Below are 18791 nucleotides of genomic sequence, written 5' to 3' on the forward strand. Positions count from 1 at the left end.
AAACGTTCTGAAAGTCCGAATGGTCATCCACAAAATATCCTTAAAATATTGATATTGAAGAATTTATAAAATAAAAAACTGTCCAACCCTATTCTAGGGAATAACTCTCCTGCTTATAACAAGCCACCTCCCTTATCCCGATCTGCTCGGACAATTTAACTGACATGTGCTTTCAGCCGCAACAGTACCGACAGAATATCTTTCGCATCTTTCTGTCTTCCGTCTCAATACTTTTCCTTTCATTGTTTCCGTCTCTTTCTCTCTCTCTTTCTCTCTCTCTCTCTCTTTGCTGTTGTAGGAGCCGAGTGGGTTGATGAATTAGTAGTTTATGTAACCAGCTTGTTATAGGCCCCTCGTCATCGGTTGACATGAGCCATCTTCTCCGCGCTTATAATCCTTTTAGAGTGAACCGACAGAAAGTCTCTCTCTCTCTCTCACACACACACACACACACACACACACACACACACACACACACACACACACACTTGGGCAGAGGGCATCAATCTAAAATGAGACTGCTCCTCAATGACAGTACGGTGGTAATGATGTGATGTTATAGAACAGTCCAGACAATGTTATTACCATGAATGGCACCGATAGACAAATAGAAATAATCAGCCGACAGCGTGCCAGGGGTTAAAGCCTCTTAACAAGTTTATTCTACATCGTGCAATTTTAAAGAGCTTCTATACAAAAAATTAAATCAACATTAATTGTGTAAAATAAAGTCGTATGTGTGGGATCATTGTTTGTGTATGGCGTCATTATTTTTTTCAACCCTGCACACACACGTACGGGCATTGCACTCCATTACTACATTATTCGACTGGAGCCGGTCGTCCATACATGTAGCTGACCCCATGCTGAGCGTCTACAGAGGGACAACGTGGAGCCGCGGATCTCCAAAGCACGGATCTCAGTGTTGGGGGGAAAAAAAAAATAACAATAATGTTTTCTCGGCACAGACGCCCGCTCGGAGCCTGGGTGACGCGTGACGCAGACCTGACGTGCGATTGTGATCGACGGCACAAACACAAACAGGAATCATTTTCAATAAACTGTTCATCACCAAAAGAAAGACTTAGGCTTCGTCCAAAACCTATTACGCCGTCCGACGAGGTCCTTTTGCTGATCACAAGAGATATTACTGTAAGGTGTTCCCTCCTCCACCAGTTGTTATTTATGCTGGGACCATGACCTCGGAGAATTTCACTGAACCGTTCTCCTTCTCTGATTTTAGCGTACGCTCATTGACACTGTAGGCGACTGTACAATATACAAGGACGGCTATGACAGAGTGCACAGAATCAAGGAAATACACGGAGAAAGTACAGTAAATAGCAGGATAAGTCTGTGGAGGTGGGGTCAGAGAGAGAGAGAGAGAGAGAGAGAGAGAGAGCTACCCGAAGGAGCCCGTGGGTGTGGCTGGGGAGCAAAGTGGAAGAAGGCGACAGAATAGTATTGAGTCACGAAAAAAAGGCCGGGCAAAACATTTTAAGGCCGGAACAGCGTTGTGTTTTTACGTGATGAAGCTGAGAGGGAAAGAAAGACAGAAAGTAGGTCTCGTTTGAAGTGAAGGACCCGAATGTGGCACGATTCCCCGTCGTCACTCAAGTGAGATGGAGAGAAAGGGAGAGTGGAGGGGGGGGGGGCAGAGAGAGACTGATCTCATTTAAAAAAGCTGATCAGCGGCTGGAGGAAGAGTCCCACTGTTCCCAGCACACACACCGTCACAAAGACCCACAAGAAGATCCTGTCAATCACCATGGCGACGTACTTCCAGTCGTCCTCCACCTGAGGAGAGGAGAGCCGAGTGGAGCGGGGGAGGAGGGGAGGATGTGGAGCATTTAGGTGGAGAAGAGGGAGGAGGGGGACAGATGGTGTCCAAAGAGAAGAGGAGGAGTAGGAGTAGAGTGGAGTAGGAGTAGAGAAGATTATGAGTAGAGGTAGAGTAGGAGTAGAAGTAGGGCAGAGAGGATGAGGAGTAGAGTATGAGAGTAGGAGTAGAAGTAGAGTAGAGAGGATTAGGAGTAGAGTAGAGTAGACTCAAGCAGGAGTAGTGTAGAGTAGGGGTAGAGTTGAGTAGAAATAGTAGAGTAGGAGTAGGAGTAGAGTATGGTAGGAGTAGATTAGGAGTAGAAGTCGAGTAGAGAGGATATGGAGTAGAGTAGAATTGAGTAGGAATAGAGTAGAAGTGGAGTCAATTAGGAGTAGAGAAGAGAGGATTAGGAGGAGAGTAGAGCAGACTCGAGCAGTGAAGAGTTAAGTAGGCATAGAGTGGGAGTAGTAGGGAGAAGTAGAGTAGGGTGGGAGTAGAGTCAGGGTCGGGTGGAGTAGGAGTAGCGTGCAGCAGAGCAGAAGGGCAGACAGAAGACGAGACAAAGAAATCACAGGTGAATCGAGAGGGAGATCAGGCTGAACGCGCTGAAGCCCCGTGCCATTCCGCTGCTTTACTCTCTGCGCCCTTTGCATTTTATTTATCCTCCGCTCCCTCCCTGTGTCACGCCACAGGGAGGGAGCAGCTGTGAGGGTCCCAGATAAGACAAGGCAAGATAAAAAAAAAAAAAACAGTGTGTTGATCTGAGGGGCATTCAGGGGTTCTCGCAGGGACAGCAGCCGTCACCGTCACTCCACTGGCCGCCATGTTGCGTTGTGTATAAACCAGAACAGATAGAGGTCAAGGTGTGTGTGTGTGTGTGTGTGTGCGCGTGTGTGAGCGTGTGTGTGTGTGTGTGTGTGTGAGCATGTGTGTTTATGTTAACGTGTGTCTTTTCCAGGGCGGTCGGCTTTGGCCTCTTGGATCGGGGCGGGGCTCGCCATAATGCCTTTGTCCGCTAACAGGAAGGAAATAATAATAGCCGCTCGGTATGCGTCACCGGAACATCGAGGCCTGACTAAGAAAAGACAGAGAACAAACATATCGGGCTCATCCAGCGGGCGAGGGAGACACACCACAAGCGCAAACAAGCTGCTTAACATCCCCATTATAGCTCGCATGGCTTTAACGCTCTTTAGGGGCAAACCAGGTAGAAAATGGGCACACCATGGAAAGTTAACCCGCATTGTGGCAGAGGATTAAGAGGCCTGCGTGTGTGTGCGTGTGTGTGTGTGTGTGTGTGTGTGTGTGTGTGTGTGTGTGTGTGTGTGTGTGTGTGTGTGTGTGTGTGTGTGTGTGTGTGTGTGTGTGTGTGTGTGTACAGTATGTGTGTGCATTTCTGAATGCTTTCATGGTTGTGTGTTTGTTTGCCTGTTCTATTTCTTCCACTGTGTGGCCGGTGTGTTCTCCATGTATGTGCTCTTGTGTGTGTGTGTGTGTGTGTGTGTGTGTGTGTGTGTGTGTGTGTGTGTGTGTGTGTGTGTGTGTGTGTGTGTGTGTGTGTGTCATTTCAGGAACGCTTGCGCCAGCACGCCGGGCAATAACATTTCTCCGCCTCTGTCATACAATATCACTGCGGAAACCCCAGGAGAAGGAACAATAAGGCCTTTCCCTCTCTTTGTTTGTTGAGGATATCATGAACCTCAGTTTGTGGTGTATTTAATAAATGCCAAAAAATTGCAAACCTTAACATTGCACCGATAAAATGTCTTATACCTGGGATATACCTGGGGAGAATTGTTGGACCACCATGAAATAAAAAGAAACAATCGGAATTAAAAATGTTAATTATAATAATTAAATACTTATCGTGTGAGATTAATCTAGAGTTTTAGCTGAACGGCTCCATAGATCACCTCTTTGGCCTTGTTGCGGGTCCTCATGTTCTCTGCGATGTACTTGACGCTCTCGATGGCCTGCTTGATCTCGGGCGACACCACGGAGAAGGCCACCACGGCGTTCACTGCCGCTGGGGTGTTGAGGGCCCTCGGCATCTTGGGCAGCTCCGACTCCTGGGGCCCCACCTGGCCCTGGGAGGGCTGGTGGGGAGTGGGCCCCGCGGGCGGAGGCACCACGGGGATGGGCACCTCCTTTCCCCGGTAGGGAAACCTCCTGTTCATGGTCCGCGGCAGCTCCTTGTTCAGCTCCCTGTTCAGCTCCCCGTACTCCACGCAGTTCATGGAGCCCCCCGCCGGGGTGGAGGCCGCGGTGCTGGGGTTGGGTGTGGGGGTGGACGCACTGCCTCCACCCACTGCCCCACCGTCCGACAACTGAGAACCGCCGCTCCCCCCGGAGATACCTCCACCGCCCGTGCCTGTGCCCAGGCTGTTCTTCCTCTTCTTCGCGCCTCCGCCACTCCCCGTCCCGCCTCCTCCACCGCCGCTCCCCCCGGTGATTGCGCCGGCCTGCGGGGCGCAGCCGTGGTCGATGGGCCGCCGCATCAGCATCACCCGGGGCAGCGCGTCGAGGAAGACGGAGCGCACCCACTCGGGCATGGTGTGGGTCATGGGCGTGCGGTAGTGCACGTTGAGCACGAAGACGGTGATGACGATGCTGAGCGTGACGAAGATCATGGTGAAGAGCAGGTACTCGCCGATGAGCGGGATGACCAGCGAGGTGGAGGGGATGGTCTCGGTGATGACGAGGAGGAACACGGTGAGGGACAGCAGCACGGAGATGCAGAGCGTGACCTTCTCGCCGCAGTCGGACGGGAGGTAGAAGACCAGCACGGTGAGGAAGGAGATGAGCAGGCAGGGGATGATGAGGTTGATGGTGTAGAAGAGCGGCAGGCGGCGGATGTAGAAGGAGTAGGTGATGTCCGGGTAGATCTCCTCGCAGCAGTTGTACTTGATGTCGTGCTTGTAGCCCGGCGCGTCGATGATCTCCCACTCGCCGCTCTCCCAGAAGTCTTTCAGGTTCACCTGCAGAACAGAACAGAGGGACCGGGATAAAACGCCGCATCAAAAGCGATGTTTGCCGCGCCCAGCATCGTGTGCCGCTGACCTTTGAGCCTATGAGCACCAGGTCAATCTTGGCCTTGTCGTAGGTCCACGATCCGAACTTCATGGAGCAATTCTGGTAGTCGAAGGGGAAGTAGGTGATGTCCATGGGGCAGGAGGATTTAAAGATGGCCGGAGGCACCCAGGTGATGGTGCCGTCGAACTTCAGCAGGGCCTTGGTCTTGTCCGCCACCAGGAAGTCGCCCACAGCACTGAGCGTCGGAAGACAAAATGGTTATGTCAAGCATTCACACATTTTCTGATGAGAATTATGTGTCGGGGAGGTGTCAGGGTCGCTGGTGCGCAAAATGAACGTCCTTACTTGTTGTACAAGACAATATCTGGCCTCCAGATTTTGTTGGAGGGAACGCGTATGAACTCGATCCCGTCGTAATCGACCGGGGCCCATTTCAGCTTGTAGTCGTTCCAGATCTGAAACGTGCAAACGTGTAAATCAGTACCAAACAAACGACGGTCGGGTTTCCACCGCAGGATTTTACCCCCCGGGAGCTAGGAAACTTTGGAGGAGCGCGGAGAAGATGGCTGATGACCAGGGCCTGAATTAAGACCAAAAGGTTTCCAGCTCGGGGGGGGGGGGGGGGGTACTTTTCAAAAGCACAGGAAAAAAAAAAAAAAAAAATGGCAGCACGCGTGGACGCAGCGGCTTTCTGCACCGTGAAAGGTTCTTCAGTCTTAAATATCATGGAGTGCCATCGCAATCGTCGTAATCTCATTGTGTTGACGTCTTGCACAGCAGTACAATGACAATCCTTAACTTTGGGGGAGGGGCTTGCAGCGAAGAGAACATTTCTGATTGGCCAAGTACGCGCAGCATTGTATTGTATATATTTGTTTTTTTGTTCATTGTGCTTCGACACATCCACGTTGGTCGTCCACGTTCTCACCACGTTTCAAGCTGAGGCTCGATGTGTGAGACACGCGGCACAAAGTAAAACGCGGAGGATTTCCGGTGGTTGACCTTGTTTGTAGTGGCTCCAGGTTCCCTTATTTTTTTATTATTATTATTTATTCATTTATTTGTCTGTTTATGTATTTAATTATTTGTTTGTTTATTGATTGATTTATTTGTTTGTTTATTTATGTATTTATTGATTTATCATTATTATAAAAAAGAAAAATTAAACAGCCGTCGCTTTTTCACCCTAATCTTTGTGGGTCTTTGGACTGCGCTGGAAACGCAGACAACAACCGGCTGAAGAAAAAAAGATCCTGGGACTAAAAGTTCCGGGTACTTTGGGTGGAAACGCGGCTAATGACTCAATCCGAAGCGAACTGGCCATACCTTCAATCGTGGTATCAGTGAAGATCGAAAATTGCATGTATAGGTTACTTACGTGTCTCAGCCACAGATTGGTCTCCATGATCTGATTGACCTCATCCTGAGGACACAGATATGAAGCTGATTAGACAACAAAATGGATGAATGGATGGATGAATTATTTAGCAATGTTGTGTACAGTTCATCTCAGCGGTGCCATCTCTATATACAGCTTCCTATTTGGTCTTACCACTTTGACCAGTTGGGATATCGAGACCTCAAACTCGACGGTGACCGGATCAGATACATTCTCCACCGGTCGGATGAACTGGTTGTACCGTCGGAATAACCGCCGGAACAACCTGTCCTCCCCTTTGGATGAAGAACAGTCTGAAGGCGGAGAGAGGGAGCAAGAGCACAGGGGGAGGCCGGGGAAAAGGGAGGAACGCCGAGGAGAATAGATGGAGGAAAAAGATAAGGCAACCGGGAAGACAAATTAGAAAAACTCAAAAAGAAGACGACAAAGAAAATGAAGACAAGAGGCCTTCCTCATTCATCTCCTGTGATGTTCAACACGATGTCGCTCCAGGTCCTTCTCAGGGGGAACAATCCAGATTCCATTCGCTGTGGCGTAACTGTTGGAATCAATCCTGCTTCTACTCTGTCAGCCATGTCAGTGGTTCCCAAACAGGGTTAATTTATTTTATTTATTTATTTATTTATTTATGTGGGGGGTGGAGGGTTGTTGCGCAACATATCCTAAACCTTATTAATCATGGTGAGTTTTGTTGTTGGTGTGAGATCTGTACATTTTGTACAGCGAGGTTTAAAGAGCAACTATAGGGGTTTGGGGGTTTTTTTACTTATCATTATTACTTTACAATCTTGGGCTTATTGAGAAGATGGTTTGAAAAACAAAAAAAAAAGTTTGACCTTTTTCACAGGCAAAAAGGACAAAAAAAACCCACTGGGAATGTGGGTGTTTACATTTTGGGGGTAAAAAGGCCTTTTTAATTTATACATCTCGAGGGGGGGACGGCACAAAAAGGAGTCGTCCTACCTGCAAGTCAGTCGGCGGGTCAGTCAGATAGTTTCACAGCTATTTAGGACGGTGAAGTACTGTGTTTAGAATGCATTATTTAGAAGTAAAGAGTATTTTACACAAGTCCAGTTTTTACTAAATAAAGTCCCATTCCACTCCATTGGGGACTAGCTCCGGGAGCTAGTTTTCGTTCACGTTTTTAAATATCATACAAGTTGAAAACTTGGAAATAAATCAAAATCTCACATAAAGACACACTCTGAGCGTCTCTCCGTATCTCTTCTTGCCAAGTTGCCAGATCGACGTATCAACCTTCCCTGCAGTGTGCGGTGGTGTGTACCACTGGAAGCCTCATAGCATCCAGTCAATGTTAATGGTTTAATCAATGTTTTTTGTTTTTTCTTAAAGGATGAAGTAGTGGGGGGAGGAAGTGCAGTGTGTTTATAAGAGAAAGAGGAAGGCAAATGGGGTCTTGAAAGCTTTTAGCAAATCTCCAAACACTAGACACCTCAGTCATAAAGGGGAAATGTGCTTTGAGAGAGAGAGAGAGAGAGAGAGAGAGAGAGAGAGAGAGATTGCACGGTTAAATACAGAGTGTTCTCTGAAAGGCTGAGTTGAAGGTCACACAGTGGAAAGCTGCCACTAGTAGCTCCGGTACCTCAGCTTGCACATAGATCCACGCCTGTCCAAGCAGAAAATGTTGGGGAAAACGTATCATCACATGGGACCACACACACACACACACACACACGCTCACACACACCTAAGAATCTCCTTGCCAGTGTGCATAGAAACAAAACCATCCATCTCTCCCTCTTTGTCCTGCTCATCCAGGCTTCCTCATCCCTTTTTTAATCTTGCTTCCTCTCCGGCTTCTCACCAACCCTTCCCTCTGTCTACCTCTGCTCGCAGCCTGTCTACACATCCCTCTTCCAATCGTCTTTTCTCACAGTGAAATGAACATGGCACTGAAAAAAAGGACACAGGGTTTGGCCGCCCCGGAGGCCGTCCTAGTTCTTAAAACATTGGCAGCTTTTCCTGTGAGATTCTCCAAAGCCCGCGTTTGAGCATACAAAGGGCGAGATGCAGGCGGCAGATAGATGGATGGATATTTCAGTATTCTTTATGACCACAATGTGACATATTCGTCTAATTGTAAGAATCTCTTTTAATAATATAATACATGAAAGATTTAAAATAACTGCCGCTGGGTGCACGCCCATACAAATACATTTGAATACATGTGCATTTACACAAAGAGTATATTCCCAATTTCCATTTGAATACATATGAATAAAATATTTAAATTCTTTAATAAACTCTTGGTGATAATCATCTACTTAAAGTGTGTATAATTTACAGAACGGACGTGCCGAAATGGAATGAAATATTCACGAGTATGTTTTAATTAGTGTATAATAATAAGAATAAGAATAAGAATCATTGTGTTTTGGCGTTACCTTAGAATGAGCATATTTTATCTGTTGCACCACCATGTTTCTTCTACAGTAGCCCAGAACTGACAAATAAAAACACCAGCTCTCGAGAGGGACTTTCGTGTTTTTCGTGAGTTTCACGGCCACCGCCTTTTCCACGGTGGCCGTTTTGCACCGCTATGAGGATGGCGATCTGCAACCTCACCGCTGGATGCCCCTTAATTCTACGCACTGCACCAAATAATAATAAAATATTTAAAATTAGACCTTCTGACTTGCAAATCTATCAATGCAATTTTCTGTAATGCTACACTTTGACCACATAAAAAAATAACGTTCATCTTCTTTCAACTATTTCTTATTATTAATTGATTATTTATTCCCCAAGGCCACGTATAAATGCATGAAAGGTACGGCTCGATGCATAGTTCTGTATATTCCTTTTCACCCTCAGCCCCCTGACCTGGTTCCAACCCGGTAGCACATCGCAAGGGACAGACAGCGCTCAGGGGTTAGCATCAGGTAAACAGAGAAAAGTGAAATAAATTGAATCATCACCAACGCTCTCATAGTAGTTACATAAGGAGAACATCTGCCGCGCTCAAACCAAAAGCACGTACGCACGCACGCACACACACACACACACACACAGGACAAACACAAAAACACCCACGTCCCTGACTTGACTGTAATTGCAATATTTATCCTACATACTGTCCTTTCGTGATGGAAAACCCCCCCATGGTGACGCAGGGAGCAGCAAACTGGAAAATATCCAGTGAATTCTTTAATTTATTTCAATCTAATATCAAACATAAATCGATAAATCGATCCTGACGTAACTTTTACAAGGCTCAATCATCTCCCTAAACTCCACCCTTAAAAAGGTACGGTGCACGAGAAAAAATATTTTGAGCTCCCATCAATCCAGGTCATAATATCAATGTTTCAGTGGCTTTTAGCAGCTCTTTACATGGCAGCTTAGTTTAAAAAAAGAATGGTTCCAATCCCCACCAACTGCCCCCCTGCATTGATCGAGAGGCTGTGAAACCACGTCCACTTTCAAACTTTCCGGAATCGAGACGCGCTCACTCCTCACCCGCTCCTTGGCTTCTTTCTAAATGAAAAGTGCAATCGCCCTTTTTTAATAAATGCCTTCACAGCCTCCCTTCGGTATAACCTACCAGTGTAGCCAACCATTATTTCGAAAAAACCCATCACCATGAACTCAATAGTCGCTGGATAAAAAAAAAAAGTTGTACTTCAGCGACTGAAACTTTTCGCCGCTTGTCCTTAGGTCACTGGCAGCGGCGAGCGGCGTCTCGGAGCTTAATGAGGCAGCGGCTCTCCTGAGACGCCGTTTGTAATTACCGCTCTCGGTACCTGCTTTGGAGAGAGAGAGAGAGAAAAAAAAAAAAAAAAAAAAAGCTTCCTTATTCGCTGCACTCCCAAAACCCCCGTTTAAGCCTCTAATTGGGCGAGGGGGGAAACAAGAGCAATTATAATCAGTCGATTAATTGGACCTTTTGTTCTACGCGGGGACGGATACAGTGACGCCTTCTCCTGGCCCCGGCACGGTCCTTCCCCCTTGACTGTGTTTTTGTTTTTTCTTCTTCTTGTTCTTCTTGTTCTTCTTCTTCTTCTTTTTCTTCTTCTCTGCCACAGAAGACCCTCCGCGTCCTTAATTTAGAGCTAAGTTAATTACAACCTTCGCCCTTTCACCTCAGCCGATGCGCTTTGGTGGGAGGATTAATTCCATTTTTCGTGACGACGGTTCACGCAGGATGTTTTTAATGAACACTCGGGTTCGCTTTATAGCGTTCCATCTCCTAACCTTTGCCGAGTTATGGACAAAATCAAACTTTTTCATAATTTTTTTTTGTTTTGTTTTTCTTATTAATTCATTTGTCAGGGACAGTGCAAAATAAAAAAACATTGTAAAAGGTAACAAAGACATAAAACAGATGTGTTGCATATGGAATTTCTAGCTGAGGCTGATTTACGACCCTTGTCCCTGGTTAGGCTTTTCTACTTAGAAAGTGGTCATTACACATCATCATTTCCAGCAATACGTAAGTTAAAATAAGCACATAATAAGTAGTGACATTCACATTTACATGTGCTACATATGTGTATGTGATCAAATGGCGACGGCTCGAAAAGAACCGGACACAGTCCAAGACGCTGAGGACGTTTTCTCGTTCCCGGCGGTTTTGTTCCCAAATGAATCCCTGACAGAATGTCACCAGGAAGCGTCATCTCGCATCGTACCTTTTCCGACTTGAAAAATGGGTTTCATCGTTAAAGCGACATGAGGGGCTTGTGCTGAAGGACGCGCTTCCCGTCTCGCTCCACTTCTGCCCCTCATCGCGGCGCTCTGACAAGTGGACCGGCCTTTGTTCCGCTCTCCAGGGATTGAGTATACGTGGTGCGATCTGCCGCGGGGCGGGCACGCGTGTGCCGGACACCGGAGACCGTAATTACCGCCCCCCCGCCCCCCTACCCGATAACAGGCCCCCACCACAGTGTGTGCATGGTGTTCACGTCGCAAGAAAAAACAAAAAAATGGACAAGGGTAGAGTATGTATTGAGGAGAAGAAGAAGTTCCAGCAAAGCGCGTTCAGATCAGTGTGAGATAGCGTGTGTTTGCTCCCCGGGGCTTTTTGTTGGTCAAGCTGTGACGCGATGAATAATTCACGAGAGGTGAAGTTTGTGTGTGTGTGTGTGTGTGTGTGTGTGTGTGTGTGTGTGTGTGTGTGTGTGTGTGTGTGTGTGTGTGTGTGTGTGTGTGTGTGTGTGTGTGTGTGTGTGTGTGTGTGTGTGTGTGTGTGTGTGTGTGTGGAATCACATTTGTGTGTATGAATTTGGTGGTGGCTTTTTAAACTTCATTTTCAAGAAAGAAATAAATAAATATATATATATATATATATATTTTTTTTCCTTTTTTAATTTATATATATATATATATATTATTAAAAAAAATTTTTTTTTTTTTTTTAAACCAAAAAAAAGATAAAAAACTGTTTTTCCTTTTTTTTCTAAAATAATTAATAAAGATTAACCCACTGGTCGCACTCAGACACATTTTTAAAGTTGTCAGTCGTGTGTAATTATGAGTATATATATATATTTACTGACCATATCCCCTCATTTTAGTTCCTTCCATGTTCTCTCCATACTGACAGAAAATGCACCTTGGGCTGCCTGGTTGTCATTTGACTTTATATTTAAGTCATTTCAAAACAAAATAAAAACAATTATTACTTATTAATAAATAAATATGCCATTGATTTCTCAAGCTTGCAATGTCCAAACGGACAGCAGACGGAAGGAAATAACTGAGAGGGACAGAAAGAGGGACAGAAAGAGAGAGAGAGAAGAAACAAAGACAGTGAGACATGGAATTATTAAAATTCAATTCCGACCTCATAGACACAACAAAAACAGACTTGGCCATTGGTGCCCAACAGAGCGAGCTCGTCTGCGCTGCTGAGGCATCTGGGGACAGACGCATGCCTCATGGATGTACGCAGGCCAGTTGCCCACAAGCCTGCCCAGACAGATCAGGAGGCAGGGAGGGGGAAACTCAGGGGGAGAGGGAGGTTAGACAGCACCTAGTGAAATGTTTACCCACAGGACCGGACACTCACCCCAGTCAGTAGATGTTGCAGAACCAACTAAACAGTAGAACTAGGGATGCATCTATCCAAATACCTGTATCCAAAATTGCAGCTATAACCAGATCAAAAGGGATGTCGTTGCACAAAAATCGAATACCACTATTGATATGAAAGATCTCAGATCATAAAAGCAACTTCATTTCCTGCTTTTCTGACATGTGGAAGCACTCTAACTTTATTATAAATGTAGTTTGGGACTCTGAATAGGTATGGACAGTAAAAGGTCATATGGGTAGAGCATCTGTATGATCAGAGGGGTAGAAGGAATAGCAGCATGTGCACAAGTTGCAGGTCTACTCATGAACATGTTAAAAACTGCCTCAACACCTCTCGGTCACCTGAGGTTATGAAGGGTCCGCTGGCAACAAGGATGCTATGCTAACGATATGGCCCATATTTAAATCAAACCATTTACTTACAGGACTGTGCCGTAGGAGAAGTAGGGCCTACGAACCAGACGATAAGTGTCGCCATATCTCGTGCGAAACGTGTGAAACTTCAATTTTCGGTTCTGACACGTCAAGTTTCGTCTGAACGTGACCAATGGGTTCTCTGCGCGTTTTCCACCAGGGCTTTCAAAGTAGGCTAGGAGATGAAGCGTAGTCGTCAGTTGTTTTTCCCGGCAGCCGTTGATCAAAGCTGCTCCCGGGGTTGCCACCAACCGCCAACACTTTTGTTTTTATAAATGGCCTCCCACCCAACGAGTCTCCTGTTTGGGGAACATTATGGTTTCCCGGTAAACTACACCAATGACTGGCAGAGAGTGCTGCGTGCTGCACTGGCGTCGTTCAATTATGATGGGGTCCCTCACTGGTAAAAGGCCAAGTAGCCACATCAGCCATGGCTTACGTTTTCTAAAAATACACTAGGTATTTTATTGCATTTCTTTTATTTCCTTATTAAAAAAGTACCAAACCTTGACCAAACTCTGGTGTATTGTGTAGAGTTAAACACCTGGAGCCTACTGTGTTGGAGTGGACAGGTATCCAGAGGGAGAGAGATAAGGATAGCGATGGGAAAACGGACCGAGCGGCATCCAAACGGAAGTGGAATAACAAGAAGGTGAGAGGAGAGAAGAGGGGCCATGGAGGAAAACACTCCGACATCAGCCCCGAGACATCGCGCCGCCTCGTGTCTGAGGCATCGGTCTTCCACTCCATCTCCCCTCTGTCTGACTTTCTCTTCCTCTCTCTTTCTTGCCTCTAACTTTTTCCCTCCATTCTCAACCATGACTCAGTCCGTCCCCAGTACTGAAGACCGGGATATCCCAGGGGAATAAGCAAGGGAGTGTGTGTGTGTGTGTGTGTGTGTGTGTGTGTGTGTGTGTGTGTGTGTGTGTGTGTGTGTGTGTGTGTGTGTGTGTGTGTGTGTGTGTGTCTGTGTCTGTGTCTGTGTCTGTGTCTGCGTGTGTGTGTGTGTGTGTGTGTGTGTGTGTGTGCATGCATGTCTGTGTGTGTGTTAAGCTGAGCCATGTGGGTGGAAATAAGGCTTTTGCCTTGGAGTGGTGTGTGTGTGTGTGTGTGTGTGTGTGTGTGTGTGTGTGTGTGTGTGTGTGTGTGTGTGTGTGTGTGTGTGTGTGTGTGTGTGTGTGTGTGTGTGTGTGTGTGTGTGTGTGTGTGTGTGTGTGTGTGTTCGTGTGTGTGTGTGTGGAGAGGAAAAAGTTGGATTGCAACAATCATACAACAATCGCGTTAAGAGAATCCTCAAGCCGTACACGGTCCTTAAGCCACACACCACACACACTCACACACACCACACACACACACAGCATCTCATGTCAGACTTGCGTTTGAGTTTCCAGCGTGAGTGGCACATGGAGCGTTTGAGGCGAGCAGACGGGCAAATACGCCGGATGACGCAAGCGCACAACGGCAACCGCAGGCCGGCGGAGAAGAGAGCGACCAGGACCTCCTTGTCCTGAATGATATGATTTCAAGGGATAAACTGAGGTCACGATGACTACTGCCCATTAGAACCCGGTGACATGAATTGATTTAACTGGCTGCGTTTTGGCCAGGACCCGACATCAAAAAGCCACGTCCCATTTCTACAGTAATCACGCAGCTGCAGCCGGTTAAAATGTGCAGCTAGTGTCCAATAGAGGGTCAAGCAGAAGACATAAAGCAGCTGAATTCAACACATCAAAGTGGTGAGATAGCTTTTGTAGATGTTTTCATTACATGAGTTACAGCGTGATGCTGCCGGGGGAGGGCAGCATGCATCTGCACATTTGAGTGCTGCGTCACAGGGCAAGACGTCTCCAGAGACGGCACGGATCGGATTTGGGCCACCCCATCAATGTTAATCGATGCCAATGGGCGGCCTCCGATGCATCGGTTTTGCAAATATTTGATTTACTCTCCCATGAGTTCCAAGGTTTCATTGAATGCATCCCTAAATGCAAGTGAAAAGTCTGGTATTTTTTATTCAAATCCTTATTTTACACGTATCGCACAAAGCTCTAATGTGAAAACACATGCCAGTTGTACCACGTACATGTATTACCGCTCAGTACGCGACAGTTGGCTGAAGCTAGTCTCTCAACACTGGATGAATTTACAGCCCCTTTCACACATAGTTCCTGGTAAATTACTGGGATAACCTTTCCACCACTGCCAGTGATTTTCACTATTCACACATGCAGCTACATTCAGGAACATTTCCGTCTCGTGCCTTTTCACGCATGCCATTATAACAGCGATATAGCCGGGGCAAGGGACAGTCCGTTCCAGAAGAGATGCGATCGCTTGGACAATCTGTCGGCAACGGACGTACAATCTGAATCTGTTCATTTTTTTTTTCCTGGCTCTCAGAAACCAGTGCTTTGGTTTCTAACTCCCTGTCTCCCCGCCTCTCCAGGACGGACTTGGTTCCCTCTGCTGACGGAGCGGGGACAGAGCCCCCGTCCCCTGGACGCAATAACCCAAACTCAAAGTTATTAAATCAGTGTGATCAATTCCAACCTGTCCTATACTCTCTGCCTCTGGGGAAGTAATGTTCTCCCCCTGTTCTCCCTGTCCACTCGTTCTCTCTCCGGGTCTGCTCTCGCGTGCAGCCGATGGGCAAGTGAAGCACTTGTGCCCGATGTTGCCTCACTCGAAGCACTTCATACTTCCTGAACTGACATACATCATGTAGTTCCCCTCTCCATCCCTGATTCTCAAAGACACGTCTAGGGTCTGAGTGGCATTTTTAAGGAACATAAAGAGCCGTCTCCGTAGAGACTGTACGTGTTTCAATTTGCTCGTCTTTAGCCAAGCTCCAGGGTTCAGATCGGGCTCACCATTTTTTTTTATGTTTATTTTTCCTCCCCGAAAGCAATTTTCTATATATTTGTACAAAATAAATATTCGTAAAAAACCCACTATTTGTGGTTTGCCAATACCATACTCAGATTCAGCTCCACTCGTACTTTACGTGCTTGTTCCGGCAATGTTACCGCTTCCATTCACAATACAGCCATAACACAGCCGTACAGGCATTTTCCTGGAAGTGTTACCAGGTCTTGAGGTGGGAAATTGCCGGTACAGATTTCCCAGAATATCAATCCCTGCTCACATTCACACATGACCCCACGCAGGAAATGTTCTGGAACATTTCGGGGGATCGACAGCATGTGTGAAAGGGGCTGAAAAGGTTGACTTCCAACGGTCGAAAAAGAAGGTTGAGGTTAAAAAAAACACCAGTTTTCCTTTAACTTTCTGGATGGCGGAAACAAAGATACCAACAATTTGAGGATCCCTTCACTCTGCTCCATTCTGCTCCATCGTGCCTTACAACTCTTGAATCCAGCTCCTCTTCCTGCAGGCCTAAAAATACCCCAATTCCATTGCCTGCGGGATCCGCAATTCCTTTGTTCATATGGCAAACCAGCCAGTCCTGGATGGTAGGAGACAATACCTTTCGTAGCTCGATAATCGGACCACCCGTAGGGAGAGTGTGTTTGTGTGTTTGCATGTGCGGTCTTAACACTTATCTAGATTCACAGCTCTGCTGCCGTCGCAAAGCAGCCCACTCACTCACTCGGGGATTGGGGGATTGGAGCGGAGAAAAGCAGATAGGGGTGGGGAGAGTGAGAGGGAGAACAGAAGACAGATGTAGCCTTTAAATTTCAATACAACCAAGTTTATGAGTTGACTGAAGGATGGAAGTAGTATTTTTGTCTCACTGGAATCAATTTGCGTCCAAATTAACAGTCGAGTGTAGGTGGCACTGAAAGGCTGCCTCAGTTCAAGGACGGAGCAATGACGCAACCAAGGGTGGTATTTATTGAAAAAAGAGAAGGATAAAAGAGAGGGAGAATTCATCCCTTGTCGCTCAGACACACTTGTCTTCACCCTGACTCTCAGTCGGCGTGAAGACTAAAGGGGGTGTGAAGCCCCCGTCACAAACACGCCAACTGGAGTGTGAGGGTACACTTTGGGATGTCGAGGCCAACTCACAGTGGCTCTGGCAGACTTGAAAGCAAGGTCCTCAAAACAGACACAAAATTATTCCTGGGACCCCATCTGAGAGGACGCTGGCCGCAAGAATACCTCTATGGATATTTATGGCCTGGGTAGCAAATAAAATGACACTTGTGTGAATAGGAACACTGCACTACACCCATGTTTGCTTGAAAGCATTTAAGTTTGTATTTTTGAGCTCTGGATCTCTAGGGCCCCCATTGAACTAGGTTTAAAAAACGAGTGATGACTGCCTAATATTCAGGTTAAGAATCTTAAGGAAATCTCTTGTTTTGAGAGTGGTGCGGCAGTCGTTTAATTTGAGATTGCCACAAACAATCTCCTGTGGTCCATTTCAGATTAGCCTCGTCGTACGGGAATATAAGGTTGGTTTTATATTATCTTATGTCTTATAGTGTAGTGTCTATAGTGTATAGGGTCCTATAGTGTGTGCTAGAATCCCAATATTCGTGATCCCCCGTGAGCATGTGCACAACTGAGACGGAGGGAAAAAAAAAAAGTATTTAAATGTGCGATGCCTTCTCTTGAAAGTCTTTTGAAAGTCTTTTTTTGTCTCCCTAGCATTATGAAATCAATTAGAACCAATAAAATGAGGACGAACAAATAAAAACGAGAAGACCTAAATCCATGCATTCATGCCTGCTCCTATATTCAATTGGAACAAAGATTTTTTCACACACAGCCTGTATTAAGGCTGTGTGTGCTACTGATGGAATCAGCTTTGACAGTTAACGAGTGAAGGCAGACGAATCGTATGCCACACGTGTTTGCTGGGCTGCGGCTCAGATGCTGTTCGGATACGTCGCCAGCAGCTTCGGGGCTGCTGTATCGGCTATTAATATATTGACATGTCACGGGCACTGATCATCATCATCATCATTATCTCTGAGAATAACCATACCGTGACAGAAGGCTCCATTGGATCCACCTATAATGCGCGCTTGCATGCATGTGGAAATTGACTGCTGTGTATGAATTATTCATTGCATCGAGGTCGCACTCTGCGCCCTTCCACACTGCATCGGAAATATTGTTGACTGACAAAAAATAACTCTGAAAAGCATCATTTAGCCCAGTGATGCTCAACCTTCTTCATATCCAGGACCCTCAAGTTGATATGCATAAGGTCATGGACCCCGTTTGATAAGAGGAAGGAACCCCAATATAAGATTTTTTTTTTGTCAAATATCATGCAGTCTAAACTTTCATACCTGTCTATATGTAAATGAAATAACAGTGAAGTTTAACAATTCATCATTTCGCTTTCCCCCTGGAACCTCTTAAAGGGCCCCTGTGGGTCCCCGGACCTCTCATTGAGAACAACTGGTCCCTACAGCTTATTGACTCTATATGGACAATCAAAATAACGCAGTATACATAATACAATAATAAATATAAGTGCATCATAATCAAAGTTGGACTTTCTCCAGCATACACAATAATATTTAGTTTAACACTTGACTGAGTCATTTTTTCCGTCGGTGGTTCAGCGCCGAGTCGTGCGCTCCATCAGCCCCACCGTCCTCTCTCCTCCAGCGGGGCGCGCCCGTCTTACCTTGCGCGGTGAGCAGCACCAGCACCAGCAGGACGGTGCCGATCGGGTTCACGGAGAGAAGCATCGACACATCGGCGGGTTTTCGGTGCGTTGAGAACAATGTCTGGGTCTTCTTCGTTGGCCACCGACGAGGAGGACGAGGTCACCCGACCGACGGCAGTGGAGGAGAGCCGCGTTTTTGGAGGAAGGCGTCGTGCGCTCCCGGGCTGGAGATGGATGGAGCGGCTGCAGTGGGTGATCCACAACTTTCGCTCGTCCCGCCCCGCCCCGCCACGACCAGAAACCTCCAGCGCGCCCGGTCCGTGTTCTGACGGGTGGATTCGGAAGCCTCTGGTTGGGGTTGTAGTGTCCGTCGGTGCGATGCACTGTGCGCGCTCCTGCCCCGACACCGCGGACTGATCTGCGTGGGTCTCCCTTCTAATCCGGGCAAAAGTTATTACACAGTTTACACCTGA

The 18791-nt window shown here is 46.7% G+C and overlaps 1 protein-coding gene across 1 annotated transcript; it reads right to left on the bottom strand.

Moving 5' to 3' along the window:
• Positions 1-1671: 1671 nt before the first annotated feature.
• Positions 1672-18400, bottom strand: LOC307235877 (neuronal acetylcholine receptor subunit alpha-3-like; the record flags this gene model as incomplete). The annotated part of the gene is given in 8 exon segments (XM_080008135.1): positions 1672-1797; positions 3736-4800; positions 4883-5090; positions 5201-5310; positions 6234-6278; positions 6408-6552; positions 6554-6662; positions 18337-18400. Coding segments are annotated over 8 exon segments (1872 nt in total).
• Between the last annotated feature and the right edge of the window lie 391 nt (positions 18401-18791).

This window comes from Zeus faber, assembly GCF_960531495.2.
Source record: "Zeus faber genome assembly, chromosome: 10".
NCBI classification, from domain to species: domain Eukaryota; kingdom Metazoa; phylum Chordata; class Actinopteri; order Zeiformes; family Zeidae; genus Zeus; species Zeus faber.